The following is a 24,976-nucleotide window of genomic DNA, read 5'->3' on the forward strand; positions in this document are numbered from 1 at the left end:
GCGGTGTGGTATAGCGAGGCATTTGGTTGGCTGGGAGGGGGTGGGGTTTTCCTGTCTCCCCTCATCGGGAACGAACCGGATACTCCGTGCTCAGCGTTCTGGCTTAAGCGTCGCCCCTTGCTAATTGCCACAGGGTCCCCGGGGAGGCAACAAGGATAACCCTTGCACCACTTCGGGCTTGGTTCGATCTCACTGTATAAGATTATAGATTGGCTACACCACATGGATGCAGCAACAAGTGTCTTGTACTGAAAATACGGAGAAAGCCAAACCTATGACGAATAAAAAATGATGTATCATTTAAGCAAATATAATGGTTGATATGTAAATGGCGAGCGTACAGAGTAAAAACACTGAGTAGATAATATATTCGAGACAATCATAGAACCAATGTCCAAGAGGGCACCGCGCTTTCCCAGGTACGGTAACTGCGGTTATTAACGTGGGTTCTTCTGGAGTTTAGTTGTCACTCTTAGGCTTAACAGTGAAAGCACCACCGAGTAACGTCGCCGTAATGACGAGAGAAAAGAAGATCGAGCTGGCCATGGACAAACCCATTGCCTTAAGTTCAGCCTTGGCATAGCGCTTCCAGCCGTCACGGTCCATTGTTTTCCAAGCATCGGCAATGCTCAGAACACCACCACCAACGACTTCGGGGGCAACCTTCCCACCGAAGCTTCGGTCGAAGGGGATGATTGCCTCGTCCTCCGCGGGGAGCATAGACGCCGCCACACGGACGAAGATGACGTTCGCGGGGAAGGACGCAAGCCAGCCAACCAAGCCAGCGATGCTCATTATGCCGGCGGCACGCCGCACGAGCTCGGGAGAAACGTCACCATCGCGAATGAGATCGAGCTCCTTAAGTCCATGGACTAGACGGATGATGAAAAAGGCGACAAGGCACGAGCCGTTGACGACAAGGCTTTCGAAAGCAGCTGCAGGGATAATCTTCTTCAGAGATCGAAAGCTTGGGATACGCTGGTAGAAGCGCTTGGGAGAGGGCTCGGAGATCACAATGTGCACCCAGGCAACCCGCAGATTGGCAAGGAGAATATGGACAAGCGTGGAAAGGATGAATCCACCAAAAATCGAGCTAGGCGACACAGGAACAAAAGAAGAGACGATGCTCTGGGCAACAAGAAAAGTGATGAACATGCTGAAGCCACGGAAACGTGAGAGACGGCCGCCGCGAGCACGGAGGTGGCGAAGCGTAGTGCGCAGCTTGCTAGTGATGGGCCTAGGAGCCGGGGTTTCAACTTCCATCTCAACGTCGTTCGGATCGGCAGGGTTCTTATTGATAGGATCATTATCAACGCGAAGATAGAGAGCCGGATTAGAGTCTTCCACAGCAGCGAGGGTTGGTACTAGTTTTCCATAAGTGTACGCGATCTAGAGAATGACTTGTCAGCAATGTCATCGAGCAACCATGCCAAGACTGTACTTACGGAGAAAATAGCAAAGGCACCCGCAAGGATTGTAATAAAGAACAAGCCAGCAAGGACAGGAGATCCCACTTCAACACGATAGATGGGCATATTCCCGTCCTCGGCTGCAGAGAAGGCCTCAACCCCGCGACGGACAAGATGAGAGACCGTCATAATGCTATAATGACAAGTGTCTCAGAATTTGATGAAAATGAGATTTTTAAGCGATGAAAAGACAAGTGAGGGACAAGAGTTGGATGAAAAAGGGAGTTAAAGAGGCGATAAGCGATGTTCTTAAACCTGGGGTGCTGGTGGTGACCAAAGGCCTAGGCGCTGGCGCTGGGCAGGCAGAAGCAGCGTAGGCTGAGGCTGAGCAGCCTAGCTCGGCCGGTAGCCAATGGAAAGCGGTGTGGGCGTTGATGAGTCTCCTCCGCTCCGTATGAGAGACTCTTAGCTCCGGCGCTTCCGTCCATTCTTGCAAGTGTCCACCAGTCCCTGATCTGACCCTGATTCTGAGAATCTTGTCCCTAAGGTTTAACCTGCAACCTTGTGATGAAATCGATCGATTAGACCAATGTATGATCATCTGCATATATACAGTACTCAAAGCCTAAACTTCCATCTGCCATTCGACTTCCGCTGGCCGTGTGCATTGTTTGCCCAGAACGAGAGTCTCACTGACATGGACCATAGCCCAATATGGTTAAGCGCGGTTTCGAAGGGCTGCATGACTCTTTTCATCGACTTTCGAATTCGATGATTTTCGCAATCATGGATTGCCAAGTTGCAAAAAACACGCTAACGACACTGGGTAGAGTTATCCACTGATTTCTTTCATTGGTATGCAGTTCCTCTGGACCCGTAGCAGCCACTGAACTAAGCTAAAGAGTATAATACCAGTTTTCCATACCCTCAATACGGCCTTCCGTTTCCTTCGCCTTCTTGTTGACCCTCCAAAAATACACATCCATGATCACGGTCATGCAGACGCTGACCATGGTGACTCCAAAGGTGACCCAAATGCCCGTCGTGTAGGTCGGGCTTTCACTTGACTTGAAAGAAACACTGGCCACGATTCCACCAAGGCCTCCGCCAATCAAGCAGGTGGCCGATGCAACCGCTCGTTTCGAGTGCGAGGTGATATTATTCGCCTGAAACGCAAGTACGCCCGGAATGCAGAATTGCAGGAACCCGACGCCTGCACGTGTCCGGTTAGCATACTGCATAAGGGGTCTGACATGGGGAAGAACGTACCGAGGAAAACCCCAAAATACCGTGCAGCGTTGGCCTTGGCATATGCAGTGATGAGCATCCCAACCGCTGTCAGCAATTGGTGGACCGCAATCACAGGTCCTCGAACGTGATATCGATCTGTTAGCCAGCCTGAGAAGTATGTAGCTGCGGCGGCCAGGATGTAAGGCGGAGCGCTGAGGAGCTGGCTCTCTTGGCCTGTGAATCCCATCCCAGTCAGAATTATGGTCTTGAAATAGCTATACGCATATCCTGGAAGCGTTGACGCCATGAGATTCACTGCCCAGAAATACAGCTTCCAGTCCTTTAGATGGTGCAAGATCTTCGCAGCCGTTAGTGGATCTTCTTCCGCATCGCCACGGTCATGGTTGATCCGATCGATCACAAATTGTTTTTCTGCCGGGGATAGAAAGCCATCTGCTTTGGTGGGAAAATCAATGATAATGAGCCGTCCAATAGCACAAACTCCAACCGTAATGGCGCCCTCGACTATGAATATCCCTAGTGCACATCAGCCGGTTGCGCAGGCTCAGATTTCAGAGAGATGATCGCGTACACCTCCAGCCATTAAGACCATAAGTACCCTTCAGCAGAGTTAACGCATAGGCAAATATGGCTGCAAAAGCGTTCAAAACCACAGATATTAGCCAGAATGCCGCTAGCCTTTTGCCGACCTCGAATCGCTTGTACCAGCAGGTGATTAGATAAGTACACCCTGGTTTTGTCAATGTCAATTTGTAATCATGATCCGACCCTGAGACCTCTTACCTGGAAGGAAACCAGCCTCCATTATCCCTAATCACTACAGTCAGCATCAGGCAGCCCTGTTCGGAGCCCATTCTAGCCTACCCAGTAATGTTCGACACACTGTCATTGTTTCCCAGCTGTATGTGAATCCCATTCCGATTAAGACAGCCCCGAAGCTTACTCCAAGGAAAGCAAGCCAATTCGCTGCACCGGCTTTAGGGAGGATGATGTTCTATGATGAATGAGGCTCCTGTCCATGGTCCCTGACAAGGGGAGCGGCAAACCAACACTTGGAATCTCAAACAAACTTTCATGCTCCCATTAGCATGTCTCGCAGGAATCATTATTGGAGGCTCACATGTAAGCCACAAAAAACACCATTACCACAACGGTATACCGGTTGCCGACATCAAGTCCAAGGTCTTCTTCCATACCCGCGACAAACGCAAGTCCGAGGTTTGTACGATCTATCAGAGATATAGAATACATTATCCCTAGGATGGGTAGGAGACGAAGATCGATCCGCTGCCTGCAGTCAAATAATCAGACAGATTCTCAGAGAGAAAATGAGCGGGACAGTACATGACTTTCTTCTGATGCGCTTCATCAATGCCATATACAGGACGGCCAAATCTCTCTTCATCTTTAAGAACGGCCTCCAAATGCTGACTAGGCGGGAACTTCTCCTCTTCACTGAGGTTGTGCGTTTCTGCCATGGCGGGTTGCGGCTGGATCTTCCAAATAACAATGGTGATTCAATAAAGATCTGGATTGTTCCAAACAGCGGTTTCTTAAGGACTTATCAACAGGATACCGTCTGAATATATACTTCCGAAGAAGCCTTCTTCCATCAACGGCCTTACTTCACAACTGGTTAACTTTAACCGAGTTCAACCTAGGAGCCAGCGCACCGTGTCTTGCATACCCGGACACCGCGGCCTGAATGCTCAGTACCAGTCACACTGGAGAACCTGGAGATATGGAGAATATACCCCGCAAATTAATTTCATGCCAAGGGTCTAAAGGTGCGGGGATTCTTCTGATGCCGATTTGAATTTGAAGGTACCAGTCTGCTGATATGATACAGTTAGGACTGCAACGATAATGCTCCCATGGCCTGCAGCCTACCCATAGCATATCGACGTTATGACCACGTTCGCATGTCCCGCTACATTGCTTTCGAATATCAGCCGATATCAAAGAGATCACCCTAACCACCATCTTGGCACAGCGCGGGGATGCAGTGGAGAACTTGGCATTGTCTGATTTCTCCGGGGCTCGCGATACGAGGTAGATTGCTTGATATTGCCGAATTGTCTGCCGAACTTGAGACTGAGTTACTTGGCAGCTCATTAGCCAAGCTCATAACCAAATGAGTTTTGGATATGTCTTTGATCCATCTAGCACGTAGTCCTAGAGTTGAAAAGGCTTTGGCACGACATGAATGGATCTAGAACTATAAATAACCCTGCAAGCTGCTGAAACCCTCTATTTCAGGGGCTGATGTGCCTCGATCCACCTCGTAATGAATGCATCAACTACACCTAAGTACAATCCGTCCCCGCGTAGCTCTTGTTCGTGATTGAGCGCAGGAGCCATGCCTAGGCTGTCTTAGTCTAGATGCCAAAGTCTCAGTCATCAGGCTCAAGGAATGTTCTATAATCACATTGTTTAAAAGGCATGAAGTTCTTGGTCGAATCAAATGTTTATACCCTGCAGGCTATAAATTTTCACTCAATTCGATTCTACTCTACTCATTTGGTCCCTCAGTATAGGAATTCGAATACTCCACCCTCTCATCGAATTCACTCTCATTCAACGTCCTCAGGAAACCGCCCTCAATCAACCCGAGCACATTCGTATAGGCTACAAACTGGGTCCCCATGCCCGGCTGCTCAAACCACGGCGCTATAGGCCCCAACCCTACCACGAACTCCTTCTCAACTTGATAAACATGGTAGTTGAACGGGTAATTCCCATCATATGTGATCAAGTTGCTCGGCGGCAGCGAGCGTTCAATATATGGCGCGCCTAGCGGCGCGAGGAATGTGCCATACTCGGACCCGAAGCGGTCGAGTTTCTGGCCCACAGAGAGCGTAACATTGCCGATAATGACAGCTTCCTCGTCGTCGACAACGAATCCGTTTGCCGGCGGGTAGATGTATGTCCCGCTGCTGTTGACAGACGTCGCCCATTTCTCAAGAAACTCGGCTGGGCAAAGAGAGCCGAAGCGTGCGTAGGTGCGCAGTTCGTTGCGAAGCGGGAATTTTGAGGGGTACTGGACAGGTCCGAGTCGGGGGTCGCCGCAAACGTAGGTGTTATTTATGGGGGTGATACCCTCGCATGGGTTTGGGAGGCATCGCTTGGGGAAGAGAGCTTGGTTCTATCATCACGTCAAAATCAGCAAGTCAATCAACGGGTCATATGAGACAAAAGAGAGTGGCACCTCTTGCTGACCACGTTGGGCATAGACAGCCGGCGCCACAGCACTCAGGAAGAGCAGCGCGTTGCGGAACTGCATTTTGACTGAAGTGAGCGCAAGTGATTGAGTGCGAAAGGGAGAGTTAGCTAGTCTTCTGAGATCAACAGGCCGCAGACGCCGATGAAGGAAGGAAGCTCTTATAGTGCGACTTGGCTAGACTAATATATTCTACACTGCGCTCGGATGATCTACAGCCTCACCTGAATGGAAAGATCCACGGCGGAGACAAAAATCTTCGGTCAATTGACTATTGGCAATAGATCATGCAGGAATCATGGCATGATCCATCGGGCTCTGCATCCTGCACGGGAGGCCTTTTGACAAGGCCAATGCAGCAAGTCGATTCACTATAATATGACCCTAAACTCATCGACTGTAATCTCGATTGATCCATACACACCACAAGCCACTCCTGGAACACAGACCTTATGTCCTAAATTCAAATGGGTCGAGATAAGCAGACTCTTTCAGCTGCTGTGCACTCCGGTGTTCCCGAGTAAGCCAGCCCTAATCCCGTCTCGAGTCCAGGCTGCAGCGGTGAAGGATCGACGGGCCATTTCACTCAAATAAGACAATGTTGAACAACCGAGAATTAAACTCGCCCAATGATTGTGACGGAAAGATCGAAGATCCACAGGTGACTTTCCTTTATGCAGGACTTGGCTTCTGGTTATTGGGCAGCCAATGGCTAGGTGTGGGGAGCAAACAAGCTGTGGGCTTGAGTTTTCGTTCAGCAAGCCACAGTTGAAGGCTAAGTATACGTAGGGTATGAAGCCACAGAGCGGCCTTGTCATGGGTTGGCTGCATTGCAGCGATGAGCGTGCTTTACCATATGTGAGGAGTGTTTTGATGGTAGCACACCCTCCCATTTGAGGATTCAGCCGCGCGCCCTGCTGACGGTCTCGCCAGTTGACTTCATATACACCATAATCCGCGTGGAGAACATCGATTTCACTGTCCCCATTGCGCGTGCGACAATGTCGAAAACTGCGACAGCCTTGCAAGAGCGGAGCTGCAACATAGCACCGAGACCGGACAGTTAGCCGCTGTGCCCAAGACTCGCATGGAATGTGGAAGCCGGTGCGCACAGTACGGCGCTAGCCCTAATTGCAAGTCAGTTAGTCAGTTACAGACTGTCCATGTTCCGGTCAGGCCTAAACCAACAGAGTTCAAGTGTCTTTGCCGTAACTCGGAAAATGAGAAATCATCCTCCTTCATCAGCATGAGGGCGAGAACCGTTAAGATGTTGTGCACGTGTTCGACTGCGGAAATAGAAGTGAGCTGCAATGACCGCGCTGGCCGGCGGTAGATGAGTACATGGCGAATTGCGCCGATTGTTGAAAGGAGCTTATAAAAATGAGTTAGTACAACATCAGCCGTCAATCGACGTTCAAATTTGATGTCCATTCTAGAAACGGCGAGCTGCATACGTCCAATATCGCGACGCCATAGTCAACTTTCTGCGGAAGATAGTCTATTTGCGCGCTGCTTTCGGGGGCGCGCACCTGTCTGCCATCTGATATGAGGTTGTGATACTTGTCCTATAGTGTTGATCCACCAGGTGGTGGAAGCTGACTTGATAATGAACACGTCTGCATTATGAGCCGCAGATTGTGCTAAAAAATTGTAGGGCTTGGAGTTAAGACATATCATATACTTTAGGTCTGACCATATACCGTCCACGCAGGCGTTGATAACAAGTTCTCAAAACCTGTGGGTCTCCGTCGAGATACAGTTTGTTGCGAAGCAACTGAATCTGGTGAAGATTATAGCAATGAGGGGGCAGAGCGGGCGGCTCAGGTGGGTTTTGCAAATTACTGGCCCTGAGCAATATATCGAGCGTTAGGGCTGGGTTGCCGTAGGAAGTATTTTGGCGGTGCTGAAGGAGGGAAGGCTACGAGAAGCTCGTCGGAGCGTTCCCAGTGAATGTTGTAGCAAGATTGCGTGTCAGATGAGAAAGGGATGGCACTACCAAGCAACTGTAGGGATAGTACTTCATTAGCAGCCGGGTGATAGAAGATAGCTGTGGACACTATGGTAGGGTAGAATATAGGGCTAAAGGCAAATAAACTAAGCAAAAACTTCCAAAAGTCAACCCCAACCTTGAATAACTACCCACAGTCCGCAAGTAGTTAGTAATCCCGCCATAGATCCGTAACAGTCGAATAATCCGCTGGACGGATCCCCGCAGTGATGACAGTGCCGCTAAATCCGGCGGTAGAGGAGCCATCCATCCCTTCCAAGAATAGCCACACCGTCGGCATTCGCCGGCGGTATGGTAAGGTAGCCATAAAAGTTCAGACCATCTAATGTCTTGAATCCATGGCACAATGTCGGACTAGTTTCTAGGCCCAAGCCTGGAGCTGAATTAAGGCCTGACCGGAGATCGAACTGGGGCTTGTACTATGTCCGAACACCATCCTGAGGATGACAAGGCTGGTCGAATCAAAATAAAGCACAAAGGCTGCGCCGTAGCGCCGTAGTGCCGTAGTGTGTATTATGAATTCAGCCAGTAGTGAACCATGGATGTACAAGGCTTATGCTTATTTAAGCGTTATGCAAGCCGCTTATGGCGGTATAGTCTGCATATAAAAGACATTCGGCTGCTAAAACCCACGCGAAATAAAATCAGGCCATAGATGGTATTGGCATGTCTTGGTGCTGCTGCCGATTTATGAAATGACCACGTCCCCATCTACTCCGAAGTAGGTCCATCCAGTGCGATAATAGAAGATCTAAGACTGATATGGTCATGATTTACAAGGCTCTGTTCGAGAATGAAGGGTGGTATCGCTTCACTGATGTTGCAGCGATATAGTCCTGAGGATAGGTACCGAGGTTCGAACGGAATTCTCGGATTAATCATAGAACAAGAATTCTAGAGCCGAAGGCCTATATCGTAAGAGCTGCAAGAAATGCCTCATCACTCGATATGATAACATTGCCTGGCTGTGAATGTACTACAGAGTAAGCGTGGCATTGCCACGCGCAGAGGTGCATGAACCGCGGCCGGGATAAGCCACCTGCATTAGCCATGGACCCACCATAAGCAGTTTATCCGCAGTGCAGCCAATCAGCAGTCACTTGATCGGCTACCGAATTCCCGCCAGATCTATGACGAAAGCTTCCCACTTCCACTTCCTACGAGGCGGAGACTTCGATTTGTAAGCGCGGAGGTGCCTCGGATAGTTTCCAGCCCAGATAGTCTCCGTATCCGAAAGCTCCAGGTCCCCAGGCCCAGGTTATCCTCTCTGTACCCGTCTGTAAGCAATCGCATCTATTTGCTATCTGTCATTTGTCATCACGCCAACATGAGGGAAGCTATTGTACCCAAAGGACTGTCAGTCCAGATCGTCGACTCGCCCATCCCGACGCCGCGCCCTGATGAGGTGCTGATTAAGGTTGTCGTGAGTGGGACGAATCCCAAAGATTGGTAGGCTTATCACCATCCGGCCTGACCCGGTTTAAGATGATACAATTAAGAATTCTGACGGGAAGGTCTCGGATAGGAAACTCCCAGAATGGCTGGACCAGGCTGGTAATCAGGGCGATGACATTGCAGGCATTGTCGAGGCCGTCGGTGACAATGTGACCGAGTTCAAGCCCGGAGACCGCGTCATGGCCTTCCACGAGATGACCAAGCCAGGCGGCAGTTATGCCGAGTATGCTCTCGCCTGGCAGCATACTACCGCGCACCTTCCCAAGCATATCTCATTCGAGGGTGAGCCCGCGATCCCCCTGATAGTTTGTCGAAGACTTGCTGATCAATCCGGTGACACTCAGAGGCGGCCACCATCCCGTTGGCAGCTTTGACCTCCGTAGCTGTTCTGTACCACCACCTTCAGCTCCCCGCCCCCTGGAGCCCGGCAGCATCCTCTATCCCGCTGGTCGTCTACGGTGGCGCGTCAGCAATTGGCGCCTACGCCATCCAGCTCGCCCGCAAGAGTAATATCCACCCGATTATCGCCATTGCCGGCCGCAGCGCGCCATTCGTCGAGGGCCTGATTGATCGATCCAAGGGAGACACCATCATCGACTACCGCCAGGGCGATGAGGCCGTTATCTCCGGTATCAAGGAAGCATTGAATGGCGCCGAGCTCTTCCACACATATGACTGTGTCAGCGAGGGGTCCAGCTTTGTTAATCTGGGTAAGGTGGTTGCGCCTGGCGGGAAGATTGTCACCGTCCTTCCGTTCCAGGATTACCCTGGCGTTCCGGAGCACGTCCAGGTGATCAAGAACTCGGTTGGTTGTGTCCATCAGGATCAGAAGGATCTGGGCTACGTCTACTTCCGGTACCTTGCTAAGGGCCTTCAGGACGGTTGGTTCAAGCCTCACCCGCATCAGGTTGTGCCGGGTGGTCTCAGAGGGCTGGAGACGGCGCTGTGCAATCTGAGGGATGGCAAAGCTAGTGCTACCAAGTATGTTGTGCGCATTGAGGAGACTTCCGGCCTTTGAGCATTTAGTATATACTGAATTGATGATGCCGTGCCCAAGTGTTTATTTACATCTATTTACAACTAGTCTTTTACAACTTAGCTAATTCACAACTTAGGCTAGTGCCAACTCCAAGAGCCTCTTAGGCTTACAACGAGCACGTAGAGGTGTCATATGCTCGTTTCAGATAGACTGGCTATTGCAGCTCGGCATCTTGTTTGAAAAGAAACCTTGGCTTTCGCCTATTTGTATGGGATTTTGATATTCTACTTAACGCGTCTGCTCTCCACCCACGAATGATTAATCACCATTAATCACCATTAACCTAAGCCCATCATACTCTCTTCATTTTGTCTTCCTTTCCTAGTTCGAGAAGAAGCCTGGCTACGAAAATACGCCCCTCGATGACATCAGACCCAAAATAAGCCTTTTAATCTGCGAAATATGGGCCCAGTTCCACCAACCCCTGATAGCTGGAGCCTTGCTGACCGTTAAGTCCGTTCTGCAACCACGTGTAGCCCTGGAAGTTGTGGATACATTTTCCGTTCCATGTTCTGCAGAAGAGGAAAAAAAAATATTAAAAAGGAACAAAAAGTCGAAAATAGACTTGCTTATGGACCCACAACGACCCATCTCGGACTTAATTATGGACCCTAATTACTATACCGTTGGTTGAGCCAGATATTGAACCGTCTTCGATGACATTCTAGCGTTCCGATCGACTCTGATCTGATCACTCAGCATGCCGAAGTTTTTTGATGAGCCGTGGCGAGATGCCACAAGATTGTAGCTATAAAAAGTCTCTGACAGGCAGGTTGAGGACCTTTTGAGAATCAGTTTTCCAATTGTATTTCTTGATACCCCTTTAAATCAATCGCATAACATCACATCGCAATGTCCACCGACTACAAGTTCGAAGGATGGCTTGGCCTCGATGCCAGCTCCGTTGATGGCAAGATGCAGTGGAAGGAGTTTGAGCCAAAGCCCTGGGAGGAGACCGACGTCGACATCAAGATCTCCCACTGCGGTATTTGCGGTTCAGACCTGCACACTCTGCGCAGCGGATGGGTAAGTTCTTTCCATCCCTGCCTTTTCCTGAGATCTCAAGACTAACAGACCTGATCATATAGGGCCCCACAAACTACCCCTGCTGCGTGGGCCATGAAATCGTCGGTACGGCCGTCCGCGTCGGCTCCCAAGTGAAGCACATCAAGGTTGGCGACCGCGTCGGCGTTGGTGCGCAGAGCGAGTCCTGCGTCGGCCGCAAGGGCGAGTGCAACGAATGCGCAACCTCCAACGAGCCCTACTGCACCAAGCACTTCGCCGGGACATACAATGGTGTCTTCATGAACGGGGGCAAGTCCTACGGTGGCTACGCCTTGTACAACCGCTCTCCCGCGCACTTCGCCATTAAGATCCCTGACGCTATCCCCTCCGCCCACGCGGCGCCCATGATGTGCGGTGGTGTCACCGTCTACTCCCCGCTTAAGCACTACGGCTGCGGACCTGGAAAGACAGTTGGTATTATTGGAATCGGTGGACTCGGCCACTTTGGTGTTCTCTTCGCCAAAGCCCTCGGTGCGGACCGCGTCGTTGCGATCTCGCGCAAATCGGATAAGCGCGCCGATGCGCTGAAGCTGGGCGCAGACGAGTACGTCGCGACCGCCGAGGATACAGAGTGGATGGCGAACAACAAGCGCTCACTCGACCTGATTGTCTGCACTGTCTCATCTTCCAAGATGCCCATCAACGACTACGTCTCCCTGCTCAAGGTTGACGGCACCATGATCCAGGTCGGTGCTCCTGAGGACGGAGCTCTGACTATTCCGGCTTTCACGCTCATTGCCAACCGCGTTAAGCTCGGGGGTTCGTTGATTGGCTCTCCTGACACTATCCGTGAGATGCTGGAGCTTGCCGCGGAGAAGGGTGTCAAGCCCTGGGTTGAGGAGCGGCCCATGAAGGATGCGAACCAGGCCATCAAGGATATGGATGCTGGAGATGCGCGGTACCGCTATGTTCTGGTCAATGACCACTAAGTGCCGTTAGACCTGATGATGTGATGACAATAAACGGTGTATATAGATAGATTGGTGTTGGATTTAGACTAATATAGGTTCCTTAATATCTTTCAAATATTTTTCGAACTCTTGATCTTGTGTTCTGTAGCTCCTATGGTCCATCCTTGACTGGAAGAATTCCCGCTTTCTCACTGACAAAACGTCGGAAAATTCTAACAAGGCAATTGACAGGCCGTTGAACTGACTAGTACTGGTTTAGCCACCCGGCTAGCAGACGACCCGAGATTTCACGCCGGACACGTATCAGACTGGCTAGTACTGCGCACCGGAGATGTTGATCGCCCAAAATACGGCATACTAGGAATGCCCTGAGTATGAGCTTATGATGGATTGGGACGCATGACCGACTAATTAGATATAGGGCAGGCAAGATTCGTTGGAGAAGAGGACATTTTCCCATGAGAGGCAATAGGATGATGGTATAGGCTCCGTAAAGTGCAGGAGAGGGCTGAATGTACAATCAAACAGGCATTCAACTCCCCGAAACCATTATATCTTATTCTTTTACTGGTTGTGCCCCCGGATTCGTTGAATACATAGGACCAATCACCCCTAAGGCTACACCCAGTCACGTCGGCAACATAATCAAGAAAAATAAACGAAAGCAACTAGAGCGAAACCAACAAAAGCCCAACACTGTCTTGTTTATCCTAGCCTGCTCAGCCTATAATGGTGTTATAATGAGTATTATTTGTCTTGGCTGACTCAAAGCCCTAACTAACATAACCATAACCACGTAGTGACTCACCGCCGAGTCACCGAGATCAGAGATTCCGGGATGAATCACGAATGACTCCTCGCCGCAAAACGAATGAAAGGGAAACGCTGAGGAGGTGAATATAGGGGGAGGAACTGAATAAACATATGAATGCTCTATAATAACACGAAGAAATGCAAGGCTTATCACTCACCCATTCATTCAGACCTACTTAGCAACCATACCAACACTCTCATCAAAACCATGAAGCACCTCGCAGCCTATCTCCTCCTCACGCTTGGCGGAATTAGTGAGCCTGGTGCCGACGATATAAGAGAAGTTCTGGCGTCCGTTGGAATAGAGGCCGACGAAGTCCGCCTTGCTCAGCTCTTGAATGAGTTGCGAGGGAAAGATATTCACGAGGTTAACAGCTTACCTGAGTCTTCTTCCGAGTAGTATTTACAATACAAGAAGAGAGACTAACATGTACCAGCTCATTGCCGAAGGAGAATCCAAACTCGCAACGCTTGGGACCATTGAAGGTGGAGGTAAACCTGGGCCTGGAACTCCAATGATTGAAGGGGGAAAGAGAGACAAGGAATTGGTCGATTCGGACGTTGACGGCGATGAGGGAGAAGACGAAGACGAAGACGAAGATTTCGGACTGGGACTATTTAATTGATATCTCTGTAGCTACTAAATACCGTCAAGGGACAGGTCAGATAATATCACAACTAATACGCCCTGTGACCTCATGTTAGGCCGATCTGCCTGCATCCAACAATTCTCCATCCTTGAAGAACGAGACTGATCTATTATTTCCTTACCCTGCTCTACCTGCAGTCTTAAAGACAATTGCAAATATTTATATAGTCACATCCTTATCCTCAATCAGGACGAGGCAACCAAAAATAAAATCAAACTTCTGAGAGGTTCTTCAACGTCTTTCCCTGACGCACGTGTAATGGCACTCTGAAGAGCCCTAGAGTAGCCTAGTATCAGCTCCCTGGGTGAAATCAACACGGCCGCGATCAATTAAATGCTACAAGACATCTGAAAATCCCTCGGATGCGGCTGCAAAGCGAGCCATATAATTCCCCAAGCATTATATGCTTTTCCGCCTTATGTGGTTATCAGTGGCAGCGCCGGCGTCAAGGAGCTGTCATAATCGACCCGGGGTCCTTACGGACCGAAACTTCCGGTGCTATGTGATTATCTTGGTTTGTGGCTTCAATGCTTACACCCGGAGTTGCGTGAAGAGCCTGAACAGTGTGTCCCCGACCGTGCGCGATGACTGGGGAGAAGGCGAGTCATTCCGAAGTGTGTGCGGCGCATGACTACGCGACGGTTGGCGTCTTTGGTGCCATCTGTAGCAGCCTAGGAAAGGCTTTGGTGGTGTGTCGGCAGTAAAGTTTGAGGTTAGGGGATTGTAGAACTGCGACAGTCATGGCTAGCCTGCTTCCTTCGCGATGAGGAATAAGATCCGTTGGTAGGCCTTCGAAATGGGTATTTTGCATACGGAATCTGCGCAAAGTGCCCCCGGACTGCGACAGGCGTGGGTATTATCAGGTGTGTCTATTATGATGGGATAGCGGATAAAATCATCTACATTAGCTAAGATGTACTAAAGTAAAAGAAACACCAGGCATGGGTATTCTACTAGAAATCACCGCCAAGTCTAACATAGTCTTGCAAGTTACAAACTTGCTAAAAGACATCTCGCTCTAACAAGTAATCCAAACTCGAACGAAACGCCGCAAACAAGACGGGGGATATCGTGACATTCTCCAACATGTTTAAACACTCAATTCTATATGCAGTCAGATGCATCACTTAGTCGAAAAGCTTGTTCATGAATTGATGGGCCAATTCGACGCCCGCGCTGGAAGTGGTTAGCAATTGTCTTTCCAAATAATGGGACGGTACATACAATGTAGCAGCATTCGCGGGAACAGCACGCGCCAAGGCAGGACCGAATCCAGGGAAGAATGCCTTGAATCCGCCAGCAGCGTAGACCGTGCGAATTGTACCGCTGATTGTGGGCTTCCCGGGAGCACTCTGGAGACGGGACTTGACCGTGTCGACCGGGAAGACGGGAATCCACATGGCAATACCGGCGGCACCACCGGCAGCCAGAACAGCGGGTAATGAGAGATCACCGGTCACGTTGCCGTTCGCATCCTTGGGTGTGAGGGAGCGCTTGATATACTCGTACGCGGCAAAGTAGGCGGCAGAACCAGGGCCATCACGTGCCAGCGTCATAGCGCTTCCGCGGAACACACTCCGGATACCACCCTCCTTGTACAGCTGTCGGACAACGTCGACACCGCCGGAGTACTTGGGTTTCTGCCCGGGAGGTGGAGGGTTCTGTCCTTGGATCTGGAGGAGGACTTTTACGCGCTCAAAGGGTGCGGTAATGAGGGTCATGGGAATAGCGGAGAAGAACCCGGCGGCAGAAACCTGGGCAATGGAGTACTGAGGAGTGTTGTGCTTGACCTCAACTTCGGAAAGGCTGCTGACGAGCGTCTTCCCTAGATCATAGCCCCAGAAGCTGACGGCGACTAAGTTCACCACTGTAAGCTACGAACGAACCAGATGGGAGGGAAACACTTACACATGGGCGTGACGCCGACTAACGGAGCAGAAACACCAGCATAGAGACCCTGCACCTGTCAATGGCCTGTAATTCAGCCAATGGATCTACGACTTACCCTCACAAGACCCTCGCGCGCAACGGTCTTTTTCACCACATCGATCGCACCAGAGTAGACACCCTGAGCAGCAGTCTGCATCCGAACCTTAACCAGATCGAAGGGATGGCCGACAATAACGGCACATACTCCGCCAACGCCGCCAGCGGCGAAGGAGCGAATTTGAGCCGCAGTCTGGTTGACGGCCTTGGGCTCAGCAGCCTTGACGGTCTCCTGGACGGTGTCAGAGGCGGGAGATTCGGCGGCGGACATGATGCGGGGGCGGCTGAAGCGGGTGGAGGATATAGGTTACGGTAGGAAGGGGAGGAGTGGAGAGGTGAGGGATGAGGAGGGTAAATAGTCGAAAGGGAAGAGGTTGGTTAAGTAGAATTCGAAAGTGTGTTGGCAGCGAAGGAGAAGGCGAAGTCGAAGAAAAGACCCTAGGCGTGCCAAAGGCAGCCGGAAGCCGGATCTGGGAGCAGCAGCAGCCCGCGTGCAGTCGTGCCTCGGCTCGGCTCGCATTAACACTTCTTCCGAGATCCCGTCCACTGCCCGAAATCTGAATGATCCGCACAAGTGTGGAGAGAGCGTCATTCAACGAGGACGACGCGACTTAAGGTTGACAGTCCTGCTTCTATCAACGCTGGCTTTTTTCTTTCCTGAAAAACACTCGAGAATGCTGGCATGCCTTTGATCTCTAGGAGTCTTTCGTCAGCGGCGTCTATCCTTCTTTGGTATATCGACACCATGGAACACAGTCTCGGATGAACGGAGCCTACTATCAGCGGCATGGATCTCACGCCTCCACGTTGTGCCACAGTGCCTTTAATCCGTCCCCAGCAGCTTAAAGGGACATTCCCCGGACAACGGGAATCTAATCCACACCCCAGACCTCTCCGCTCGCCCCCGTCTGTTCTCACTTGGTGGCGGTCGCAATGTCGCGCATCGTCTCCCTCGCCATCGCACATGCCAAGACATCACATGAAAGGACAAGTCAAATTATTCTTTGTGGAATCGGAGCTCCTGGCTATACAATTAATTCCGATTATATACAGAAAAGCAAACCATACATATATTCGATTACGGTCCTAGTACCTTTCCCATTTTAAAATTTCGGTCGAATACCGTGCGCCGGCTACATCAAATCAAAGGTTGGGTCAAGGCTGTTTATTTGCAGTGGCCCTGGTCGGCGTTGACGTCTTGCTGTATGGGAGTTAGTCATCTTTGATCGGTCTTCGGGGTTGCCGAGATACATACGATGCAAACACCAGACTCGCAGATGCCCATCTTTCCATCCTTAGAGCAAGGAGCACCGGCCGGAAGCTAGGGTGCGTTAGCATGCCACCGACCAAGATATGTCGGGCTCAGAGATCCTCCGGCTTCGCGGTTTAACTTACAGTCTTTCCAGCGGCCATGGCAGTGCCGATGAGAGCGAGGGTGGCGAGCCAGGAGAAGTTCATTTTGATGTGTAGAGTTGTGTTAAGATTTTGATGGGAGTTGTTTCAATATTTTCGCGGACAGGCTGTTGTTGAAATCCAAATCACCAGCCAGCCCAAAGGTCTCCCATCTTTATACCTCTTCTCGACTCCCTGACACGCAAGATCAGCGTCTCCTTTTCATCCACAGGTTCCGTCCTGGTCCGCCCAGTTACGCAAGACTCCAATAGTCCTTCCAGGCGCGGTGATGATCTTCCCTCCCTGACCGGTTCTCCTCCTGAGCGACCGGTCCATTGGGACAATCAGTGTAGGCAGCCAAAACACACCCATTGAGATGGAAGCTCTATGTTCAGAGACTCCAGTTTGACATGGTCACCCAGGGGGATTGTCGGGAATGGGTCTGCCGAAGGTATTGATCAGATCCCCACTTTCCACCTTATCCGAGCCTCGACCGTAAGAAATGAGAGCCTCTGCCGAACGCTTTGAGTTGGGCAGATGGTCCAGCCTCGCTGCACACTGCAGCCCTACAAAGTAGAGCAAGCATGGGGAAGCTTTGCAGCTGCAAGGCCGGAAGGTCCGGGACCACGAGTCTGCGACTCGGAACAGTCAGGACCAGGCACTCTGGCCCCATAGTCCCCACGGTGATCGCCCTTGGCAGATACCCCTGGGCCTGTCCGCATGCTTGATTATGAATGGTTTTCGCCATTTACCTTGGCTCAAGGCTGAAAGTCCAGCAGGACTTTCACTGTGTACTTTTTAAAATCCGTAGTCTGGAGTTCTAGACTAGCCATTCATATGTAAAATACCACCATGCCAAGTCCGCTGCGAGAGGTTTGATTGCATCGTAGCGAGCGACGAGCGGAGTCAGGACAGCGAAACTCTTTATCAAGAAATAATATGCTTTGGCTGTCATGAGGTGGTGCTACAGATTATAAATGCCATAGTCAGGTATAAAGCAGTCCAGGAAATGAAACCATTTAGTGAGATTGAGGTGCAGAGGATTTGTGAAGATATGGCTGAAGCTATAAAGCCAGTTGTTGCCTTGGTTACAAAAACCACAAGGGAAGGTGTGTTCTTCGAGGGTCAGGTACCGGGCTTTGCGGATTTTGTGCTTGTAGGGTTTTTGGCATGGTTTAAAATGGCTGATAAGCGGGTTTGGGACGCTGTTAGATAATGGTGGATTGGGATGGGTGTTGCTCGTTCAGGGGGGTGTGGAGAGAGAGTTGAACTTGGGTTAATACTGAATTTGCGTGAAGAATTCGGCAATCTGAGAATTATAGCTAGAGAGGGGATATTAGACTTAGGAGAATATTTCCGTACTGGATCTGGGCCGCAAATATCCACGCTATTTTCAATTTATATCTATAAACGGCAAGAATAGATATGAGGTCGAGCACCAATTGCGTCAAGGATGTCCCGCAACTTCTTGCTATTTTCTATATCTGTGCGTGGATCGATGGAGATCTTCGGTGCTGATGAGCCAGCGGTTGTGGGGAGTGTCACCAGCTATTTCGGCAGGAGATGCAGGCAAAGAGAGATTCATAGAATGTATGTTGTGTCGGGATTGGATATACAATAACTTTGCTTGCTAGATGGATACAAACCGGTAGTTAGGTGCTTGACAAAGTTCTTTCAAGCATCCGCAAAGCCATCGACTTCCTATTACAGCGGAGTTCTGTGCGTTCTGTAAAACTTTGTCAAAACCAAACGAATCCTGTATGCGAGAATAAACTAGGACACAAGGTATGGCGCGCTGAGAAAACAGTAATCTCTATTACAGTCAGTGGACTTGGTGCTAACCTGGCGCATGAACAGGGTATTCAGAGACCACTGCATTCCAAGTCAGAGCTATTTCATTGCGCCTCACGAACAAACTAAAAGGGAACGCGCGCGACAGGTGGATACCTACCTTCTGTGCTTAATGAACCAAACAGATGTTATTCAGATGATAGCCTTGTCTACGATCCGACACTGTTTTAGTAAGAGGTTTGTTGACATTTCGGGGGTTCTTTCAGGCACAGACTTGTGCTTGATTGATTTTTATGAAGCTCATAAGACAGGTAGATAATCCGTACGAAGTCTCACAAGCCTCATTCCGTGACTTTTCACTGTCTATATAGTCTTTCAAATACGGGGAAAAATCAAGTTTATAAAACGGGGCTATATTTGTCTTAGCGCGAATCTAAAAATCAGAAAAAAAAAATTCAAGAACATAAAGAACAAGTGAACCCTGGCGCCAGCTTTGAATTCAGGTGTATAAACCCATTAAACGGAGAAAGGTACTTGGTTCAAAGGTGTCAAAGCCCAGCAGAAGAATTTAATGCAGTTCGAATCAGTCCTTGCAGAAATGTACCGCTTGTACTCTATCGTGTACTGAAGTCTAAAGATTCTCCGTGGGCTTATGAACAAGTAGTAAGGATCGTATCAGTTAATTAATTATTGACAATAAGCGTATTTACCAATGGCCATTAGTACAACATAACCCGTCATAACATATACATTAGGGCCCAGTAATCATCACCACCATACATCATTAGCGTAAGAGGCAGCTAAGCAGCGCAAGCAATGGCGTGTCGTTATAGTCCGTTCATTTACAGCACCATGAAGGCTGCAAGACCGAGTGCACCAGCAGCGCCAGTAGGGAAAGCGATGCGGGGAGCAGCATTGGTGGGGGCGTCTGTAGCCTCGGCATTGGATCCAGAGTCACTACCGGTGGAAGTCTGGCTGCCATCACTGTTGCTGGAAGTGTCGGAAGCAGCGGTTCCCTGATCGGAGGAGGAGGTCGAGCTGCTAGTAGAAGTAACCAGTGTAGTCGTGGTAGGGGAAGGAGAACCGCTAGGAGACTGCATGTTGTTAGCACGGGAGCGGTAGAAATTGGAGGGTTAGTTGTACCTGAGTAGGAGAAGGAGATCCGGCGCTAGAGGGACCGGTAGAGCTTCCGCCGGTCGAAGTGGTCTCGGTGGTGGTAACCTCACCATTGGCACCAGTCGTGGTGATAGCGCCGATAACGGTCGTGGCACCGTTAGCAACTACCGTCGTGGAGTCGTGGTCGATCACGCTAGTAGTGCCGTCTCCGAGAACAGTGGAGGCGCCGCCGCCAACAATGGTCGAGGTACTGCCGCCAACGATGGTCGAGGAACCGCCTCCGACGATAGTCGAGGCATCGTCACCATAGATAGTTGACGAACCGTTATCGCCAGCGCCGGCAGGGGAAGTAGCGCTTTCAGTACCAGTGGCAGTGGCAGTGGCAGTGGCAGTGACAGACGCGGTCTGGGTAGAAGTAGGATCAAGAGTCAGGGTAAGGTCACCACCCGACTGGCCTGGGATACATTAGGTCATGCTCTCGCCCCATCCTAAAGGATCGACAAACCTGGGCACTCGTCAAGAACGGCCTGAAGGACATCATTGGCATTATCACCGGGGCAGGCCTCGGTAGTGCAGTCGCGAATGCCGTATCGGTAGTCGGGAGTTCCGCAAAGACATTCCACATCACCATCATCGCAGCCGAGCTCTTGAGACAGGGCAAGCATGTTACTAAGACACATGTTCTACAAGAGTCAGCAGCAATCACCAAACAAGACCTGAAACTGAAGACGTACGGCACACTCGCTGACGGAGATCTCAGCGCGGGCGACGCTGAGAGTGGCCAGGACGGCCATAGGAAGGGTAAAGGACTTCATTGCGTGTGGATGCGAGAACGGTAAGGTCTATGGAGGAGTAAGGGTACTGGGATAACACAGATCGACGCCAATACGCGAGCCAGCAATGATAGAAAGGTGGACTTGAAGGGTAAAGCGAGAAAGATGGAGAGTGAAGAAATCGACGAGGTTGGAAAGAAGGGAAGAGAGGCTTTAAAGTTGGCAGCAGCAGAGACCCGCCTAACAACAGAAGCAGAGGCAGATCGTGCCTGCCACCACGTCAAGGCCATCCAGACCGGGACTCGCTGCAGTCGCTTCTTTCTAATTTCTGTTTCTTTTTCCCTGCTGAATCGCCGTTCGTGATTGGTGACGCGGAAATGGTTTCAGTGCTTGGGTGCTTGACCGTGCTGTCCAACGTGGCGAGAATCCACGGTACTGAGGTCATCGCAAGCCCGTTGCTGGCGCTCCGATAGGACGAGGACGTATCTCAGATCCCGAATCGAGCTATCCCAATGCCGGCCGAAGCCAGCTGCAGCACAGCTTGCGTGAAGATCGTACTCGGACGAGTTAGCGGCGCACCCGCTGCTCTGGCATAGGGACGCTAGTCGTGCTAAAGCTGGCTGTCCGTGTTACTGAGTTACGTCATCATCTCCATGATGATAAGGTTGAGCAACCACACAGCTCACCCTCTACGGTATTCAAAGCTCCAATATGCTGCCATCCAGCAATTAAACGTCTCGTCTCGTCAATTCTACAGAGCCAAGTCCGTCGCTGGTGTTCACAACGACTATGACTCCTGCTCTGCCATGGGTTGTGAAGAAAACAGAGTTGACCGCCGATCGGGCGATCGCAGCCCAGCCACAGTTTTGTCTTCAATGGTGGCTGGTTCGTCCCCGCTAACCCACGCTATTGCCCGGCAACCAGGGCTCTCCCACGGTCTCACCAAGGCTGTTGGGATTAATATCTCGCCCATTCATTCCGTCTGACTATGGATAATACTGCATATCCTTATCTCTTATTGGTTCCATTTGCTGACACGAACGCTAATCCATCAGTGACCGCATCTGATCGGAGTGTTTCACTGTTTCTCCGCTTGAGAGCTGGACGCAGAGGTCATGGAGGCTCTCGTATTGCTAGACTGGTAGGTCGTCGACCGACATCTGGAACGTGTCATAAAGGGCCACGGCCTGGCGCACCTCGAGCGGAAGGAACGGGAACGTGCAGTGGACGTACTCGGCCAGCTCTCGGACGATTTTCTCATTGTAGGGAATACGGAAGGACGAAGTCATACAAAGGCTTCAACTCTTCCGAGCAGAGGCCGGCGGTATCATTGTAGTAGAACCGATTGAGAAAGTCGACCAGGACGTTGGCCAGATCTTGAACCGAGATTTTGTCCATGATGCGCCCCTGTCTGGGGTTAGCGGCGCTGGCTAGGTGTTGGACCTTTACGCTTAGCGGCGGCATAGAGCGTCACCTTCATGCTGAAATGAAATGTGCCGACAAATTACCATCCCACTCACTGGCCCATGGCTTGAAAGGGAATTGAGATAGCCTGAGCCAATTAGATGCCTCTGATAAAATGGAATTTAAACCAGAACCAATAAACCTTTGATAGCGACGACGTTGGATAAGGTGTTCATTCCAGATCAGATTACAGCTCTGGATCGAAGTTAATTGCTCAGCTTTTAAGCCAACTATATCCGCTAGAAGGCCTCCGGGAATTCTGGTTCAGTTAACACAATCTGCCTTGCCTGTAGTACTGAACCTGTTCCATATTGGGTCTTAATTAGACATGTGACCTTAGTAGGGTTGCGCGACCACTGAGTAATTATAGAATTGTGCCCTAGATCCCGCTGGCATAGTTAGACTTTATCAAAAAAAGACTTGTCATAGGGCGATACCAGGAGGTCTGGTCTCGAGCAGAAAGGAAATCTTCATGGAGATTATATAGTAGGATTGTCCACATGGATCCCTCGAATTTTCCCACACCCCATACGTATCTTTTAATCCGAACCGGTGGATTGAAGCTAGCGAACGGGGAAAACATCTTGGCCGATTCATCACCGCGTTTGGGAAAGGAAGTCAGCAATGCATTGATATCACGTATGTTATGTTGCGCCTATCACATAATCTATTCCCTTCCAACAGCTTCATTCTCGTGAGAGGAGCTAATGTCTATCCTGTGTACAGTTCTCGGCTACGCAGAGCTTTACTTCGCCCTCGCCTCTTTCGCAACGTTCTTTGACTACGAGTTGCATGACACTACCGAGGAGAACGTCCGTGTTGCGAGGGATCGAGGTGTCCCCTTTCCTGAAGCGGGACATTTGATGGTGAGAGCAAAAGTTGTAGGAGTGCACACTGACCCAGCTGGAAAAGAAGACAGTGTCTCTGGTGGTACGGTCGATGGAAGCAAATGCAGATGAGAATATTCGGATCTCAAGTGGGATTTCCTGATATAGCTCCGTCCATGTTGACCTAGATAGAGCATATAGTAAGTGGCCTAGTGAGGGCATGGCCATGGCTTTAAGGCACAAAAGCCCTTGAATTCCGACAATGCCCTCCTCATCGTTACATCTCGCAAGGACTACGCGCGAAATGGGTCGATGCTGTAAACCTCGCAATGAACGAAGTAACGGGGACTTTGGGTCACTTTGATCGTATTTAGTTACGTGGGTGATATCCAAGACCTTTTTCACCTCGAATTTATTGAGTAGGTAAGATGAACTACCGATTCTAGCCACGAGCCCGCAGTTAAAACTTTCGTAGTCGCCTACCACCATCTGAGCTCCATGCAGCCACGGCTGGTACGGACACTAAGCATTCAGACATGTAACTACTGGAGTTAACCGAACCCATCGTAAGCATTGAATAGGTCCTTCCCCATATACCAATAGGGCACATCCCAGCGTCATCTTAACAAGCGCGGGACACAGAACAACGACTTATCTTAAGGAATTGCCTCCAACCATGCAAAGACATAGGCGAGCTCATTGCCGCAGTGACTGCCGAGCGCAGACCCCGACGTGAATGGATTAATCTAATTTAGCCGGGGAACCAGGTTGACAACGGATAACAGAACTAAGTACGCTCTAGGTCTGGTCCGTTGCTTGTGTACTGTGCCATATATCTGGCTTTCACTAATGGTGAAGATAATATGATTCATGTACGGTATATAAACTACCTTGCTAAGACGGGAATGGCTCACTGTACGAATACGAACTACGTCACCGTATTGGGTAGCAGAGGTCATAGCACCCTGCAACTCCGCACCTTTGGCTTCAGGCTCTCCGCAACATGATGCATAATGCGAGAGTATATTAAAGCCATCAAGAGAGACAAGGCGTAAGAAGATAGCGGATGCAGGTGCCAGGCGTACCAGTGTCGCTTGCTTTTTAGATTCTACACTCGTGCCAGTGTACGGGATGAAACCCTAATTCACATATCCTATGATGCAATCCTCAGTGCTACCTCTCTGTGTCGCATCCTGGGCTCCGCATCTGCTCGTCAAATCCTGCTGAATTGGTCTTAGTGTGGTTGTTACTTTGATCCTCATCCAGACTAATGCGTACATACAGCAACAACATCAACACTCCACAAGGCAATGACGAAGAACAGAGGTGCAGAACAAGTAATATTCCGCTCTCAAATGAGGAGATCACTTCTGACAAGGGCAGCAAGCTCTCACTGAGGCTGAAATAAGGACCAAGTACGAGGGGTCGGGTTGTGGAGGGGGTTTTGGAGTAGGCGATGGTTGAGGAATGTAGTACTCTACGCTTCACTTTTTCAGGAGAAGCAATTACTCAACTGACTCATGCAATGGGGGCCGAAAAATTACGTGGGGGATGTACGGTGCTTACTCAGAGTATATCAGGGTCAGCCGACCAGTGAATATCCTGGGGATGCTTCGTCTTAATCAGGCAGGAGGAATACAGACTCGGCAAATCCACCAATCAGGCCAAGAACAAACACTCGGTCTTTGATATCACTCTATGCAGCACGGCAGTTGATCTGCATCCCCTGCACTATCCGTCTCTCCACATCCCGGGCTTCCTCCCCGGATTCGTCCCCCGCGGGGAAGGGATATAGGGCCTTGGCAA

General features: G+C 50.3%; 10 protein-coding genes across 10 annotated transcripts; 4 read left to right on the top strand and 6 right to left on the bottom strand.

Annotated features, from left to right (window-relative positions):
* Positions 1-275: 275 nt before the first annotated feature.
* On the bottom strand, positions 276-1,699 carry BDW70DRAFT_142738 (uncharacterized protein). The gene is made up of 2 exons (XM_073737985.1): positions 1,446-1,699; positions 276-1,389 (listed from the first exon to the last, which is right to left on the bottom strand). The coding sequence occupies exons 1-2, from the start codon at positions 1,596-1,598 to the stop codon at positions 460-462; spliced, it is 1,083 nt and encodes a 360-aa protein (XP_073592660.1). The 5' UTR covers positions 1,599-1,699; the 3' UTR covers positions 276-459.
* A 606-nt stretch (positions 1,700-2,305) lies between these two features.
* On the bottom strand, positions 2,306-3,911 carry BDW70DRAFT_152993 (major facilitator superfamily domain-containing protein; the record flags this gene model as incomplete). The annotated part of the gene is made up of 7 exons (XM_073739547.1): positions 2,306-2,622; positions 2,679-3,176; positions 3,232-3,390; positions 3,444-3,470; positions 3,525-3,654; positions 3,711-3,729; positions 3,781-3,911. The coding sequence occupies 7 exons, from the start codon at positions 3,909-3,911 to the stop codon at positions 2,306-2,308; spliced, it is 1,281 nt and encodes a 426-aa protein (XP_073592661.1).
* A 1,261-nt stretch (positions 3,912-5,172) lies between these two features.
* On the bottom strand, positions 5,173-5,943 carry BDW70DRAFT_170968 (TNT domain-containing protein; the record flags this gene model as incomplete). Its single annotated transcript, XM_073743077.1, has 2 exons — positions 5,173-5,805; positions 5,869-5,943. 2 exons carry the CDS (start codon positions 5,941-5,943, stop codon positions 5,173-5,175), a joined length of 708 nt encoding a protein of 235 aa, XP_073592662.1.
* Positions 5,944-6,454: 511 nt separating this feature from the next.
* On the top strand, positions 6,455-6,678 carry BDW70DRAFT_142741 (uncharacterized protein). Its single transcript, XM_073737986.1, has one exon. The coding sequence runs from the start codon at positions 6,479-6,481 to the stop codon at positions 6,650-6,652; it is 174 nt and encodes a 57-aa protein (XP_073592663.1). The 5' UTR covers positions 6,455-6,478; the 3' UTR covers positions 6,653-6,678.
* Positions 6,679-9,171: 2,493 nt separating this feature from the next.
* On the top strand, positions 9,172-10,396 carry BDW70DRAFT_105440 (zinc-binding alcohol dehydrogenase family protein). Its single transcript, XM_073734390.1, has 3 exons — positions 9,172-9,337; positions 9,414-9,625; positions 9,688-10,396. Exons 1-3 carry the CDS (start codon positions 9,216-9,218, stop codon positions 10,359-10,361), a joined length of 1,008 nt encoding a protein of 335 aa, XP_073592664.1. The 5' UTR covers positions 9,172-9,215; the 3' UTR covers positions 10,362-10,396.
* An 835-nt stretch (positions 10,397-11,231) lies between these two features.
* On the top strand, positions 11,232-12,444 carry BDW70DRAFT_105443 (NAD(P)-dependent alcohol dehydrogenase; the record flags this gene model as incomplete). The annotated part of the gene is made up of 2 exons (XM_073734391.1): positions 11,232-11,408; positions 11,471-12,444. 2 exons carry the CDS (start codon positions 11,235-11,237, stop codon positions 12,374-12,376), a joined length of 1,080 nt encoding a protein of 359 aa, XP_073592665.1. The 3' UTR covers positions 12,377-12,444.
* Positions 12,445-13,304: 860 nt separating this feature from the next.
* BDW70DRAFT_142748 (60S acidic ribosomal protein P2) lies at positions 13,305-13,953 on the top strand. The gene is made up of 2 exons (XM_073737987.1): positions 13,305-13,538; positions 13,609-13,953. Exons 1-2 carry the CDS (start codon positions 13,380-13,382, stop codon positions 13,795-13,797), a joined length of 348 nt encoding a protein of 115 aa, XP_073592666.1. The 5' UTR covers positions 13,305-13,379; the 3' UTR covers positions 13,798-13,953.
* Positions 13,954-14,746: 793 nt separating this feature from the next.
* BDW70DRAFT_142751 (carnitine:acyl carnitine antiporter) lies at positions 14,747-16,156 on the bottom strand. Its single transcript, XM_073737988.1, has 4 exons — positions 15,827-16,156; positions 15,730-15,778; positions 15,046-15,676; positions 14,747-14,997 (listed from the first exon to the last, which is right to left on the bottom strand). The coding sequence occupies exons 1-4, from the start codon at positions 16,076-16,078 to the stop codon at positions 14,949-14,951; spliced, it is 981 nt and encodes a 326-aa protein (XP_073592667.1). The 5' UTR covers positions 16,079-16,156; the 3' UTR covers positions 14,747-14,948.
* Positions 16,157-16,972: 816 nt separating this feature from the next.
* On the bottom strand, positions 16,973-17,265 carry BDW70DRAFT_163157 (uncharacterized protein; the record flags this gene model as incomplete). The annotated part of the gene is made up of 3 exons (XM_073741249.1): positions 16,973-17,008; positions 17,063-17,128; positions 17,203-17,265. The coding sequence occupies 3 exons, from the start codon at positions 17,263-17,265 to the stop codon at positions 16,973-16,975; spliced, it is 165 nt and encodes a 54-aa protein (XP_073592668.1).
* Positions 17,266-19,707: 2,442 nt separating this feature from the next.
* Positions 19,708-21,040, bottom strand: BDW70DRAFT_105477 (CFEM domain-containing protein). The gene is made up of 4 exons (XM_073734392.1): positions 20,841-21,040; positions 20,612-20,789; positions 20,134-20,561; positions 19,708-20,084 (listed from the first exon to the last, which is right to left on the bottom strand). Exons 1-4 carry the CDS (start codon positions 20,919-20,921, stop codon positions 19,833-19,835), a joined length of 939 nt encoding a protein of 312 aa, XP_073592669.1. The 5' UTR covers positions 20,922-21,040; the 3' UTR covers positions 19,708-19,832.
* Between the last annotated feature and the right edge of the window lie 3,936 nt (positions 21,041-24,976).

This window comes from Aspergillus foveolatus, assembly GCF_047715535.1.
Source record: "Aspergillus foveolatus strain CBS 279.81 unplaced genomic scaffold BDW70scaffold_63, whole genome shotgun sequence".
In the NCBI taxonomy this organism is placed as follows: Eukaryota; Fungi; Ascomycota; class Eurotiomycetes; order Eurotiales; family Aspergillaceae; genus Aspergillus; species Aspergillus foveolatus.

What these genes read in the sequence shown, in the direction of transcription:
- BDW70DRAFT_142751 (XM_073737988.1), bottom strand. Translation starts at nt 16,078, where the DNA reads ATGTCCGCCGCCGAATCTCCCGCCTCTGACACCGTCCAGGAGACCGTC. An exon ending in CGCGCGAGGGTCTTGTGAGG is followed by an intron (nt 15,779 to 15,826) that starts GTAAGTCGTAGA and finishes TGACAGGTGCAG; the next exon opens with GGTCTCTATGCTGGTGTTTC. An exon ending in AGTCGGCGTCACGCCCATGT is followed by an intron (nt 15,677 to 15,729) that starts GTAAGTGTTTCC and finishes TGGTGAACTTAG; the next exon opens with TCGCCGTCAGCTTCTGGGGC.
- BDW70DRAFT_105440 (XM_073734390.1), top strand. Translation starts at nt 9,216, where the DNA reads ATGAGGGAAGCTATTGTACCCAAAGGACTGTCAGTCCAGATCGTCGAC. An exon ending in GGGACGAATCCCAAAGATTG is followed by an intron (nt 9,338 to 9,413) that starts GTAGGCTTATCA and finishes GGTCTCGGATAG; the next exon opens with GAAACTCCCAGAATGGCTGG. An exon ending in CAAGCATATCTCATTCGAGG is followed by an intron (nt 9,626 to 9,687) that starts GTGAGCCCGCGA and finishes GGTGACACTCAG; the next exon opens with AGGCGGCCACCATCCCGTTG.
- BDW70DRAFT_142748 (XM_073737987.1), top strand. Translation starts at nt 13,380, where the DNA reads ATGAAGCACCTCGCAGCCTATCTCCTCCTCACGCTTGGCGGAATTAGT. An exon ending in GAGGGAAAGATATTCACGAG is followed by an intron (nt 13,539 to 13,608) that starts GTTAACAGCTTA and finishes AACATGTACCAG; the next exon opens with CTCATTGCCGAAGGAGAATC.
- BDW70DRAFT_142738 (XM_073737985.1), bottom strand. Translation starts at nt 1,598, where the DNA reads ATGACGGTCTCTCATCTTGTCCGTCGCGGGGTTGAGGCCTTCTCTGCA. An exon ending in GTGCCTTTGCTATTTTCTCC is followed by an intron (nt 1,390 to 1,445) that starts GTAAGTACAGTC and finishes GTCATTCTCTAG; the next exon opens with ATCGCGTACACTTATGGAAA.
- BDW70DRAFT_105477 (XM_073734392.1), bottom strand. Translation starts at nt 20,921, where the DNA reads ATGAAGTCCTTTACCCTTCCTATGGCCGTCCTGGCCACTCTCAGCGTC. An exon ending in TCTCCGTCAGCGAGTGTGCC is followed by an intron (nt 20,790 to 20,840) that starts GTACGTCTTCAG and finishes TGACTCTTGTAG; the next exon opens with AACATGTGTCTTAGTAACAT. An exon ending in GATCTCCTTCTCCTACTCAG is followed by an intron (nt 20,085 to 20,133) that starts GTACAACTAACC and finishes AACAACATGCAG; the next exon opens with TCTCCTAGCGGTTCTCCTTC.
- BDW70DRAFT_142741 (XM_073737986.1), top strand. Translation starts at nt 6,479, where the DNA reads ATGTTGAACAACCGAGAATTAAACTCGCCCAATGATTGTGACGGAAAG.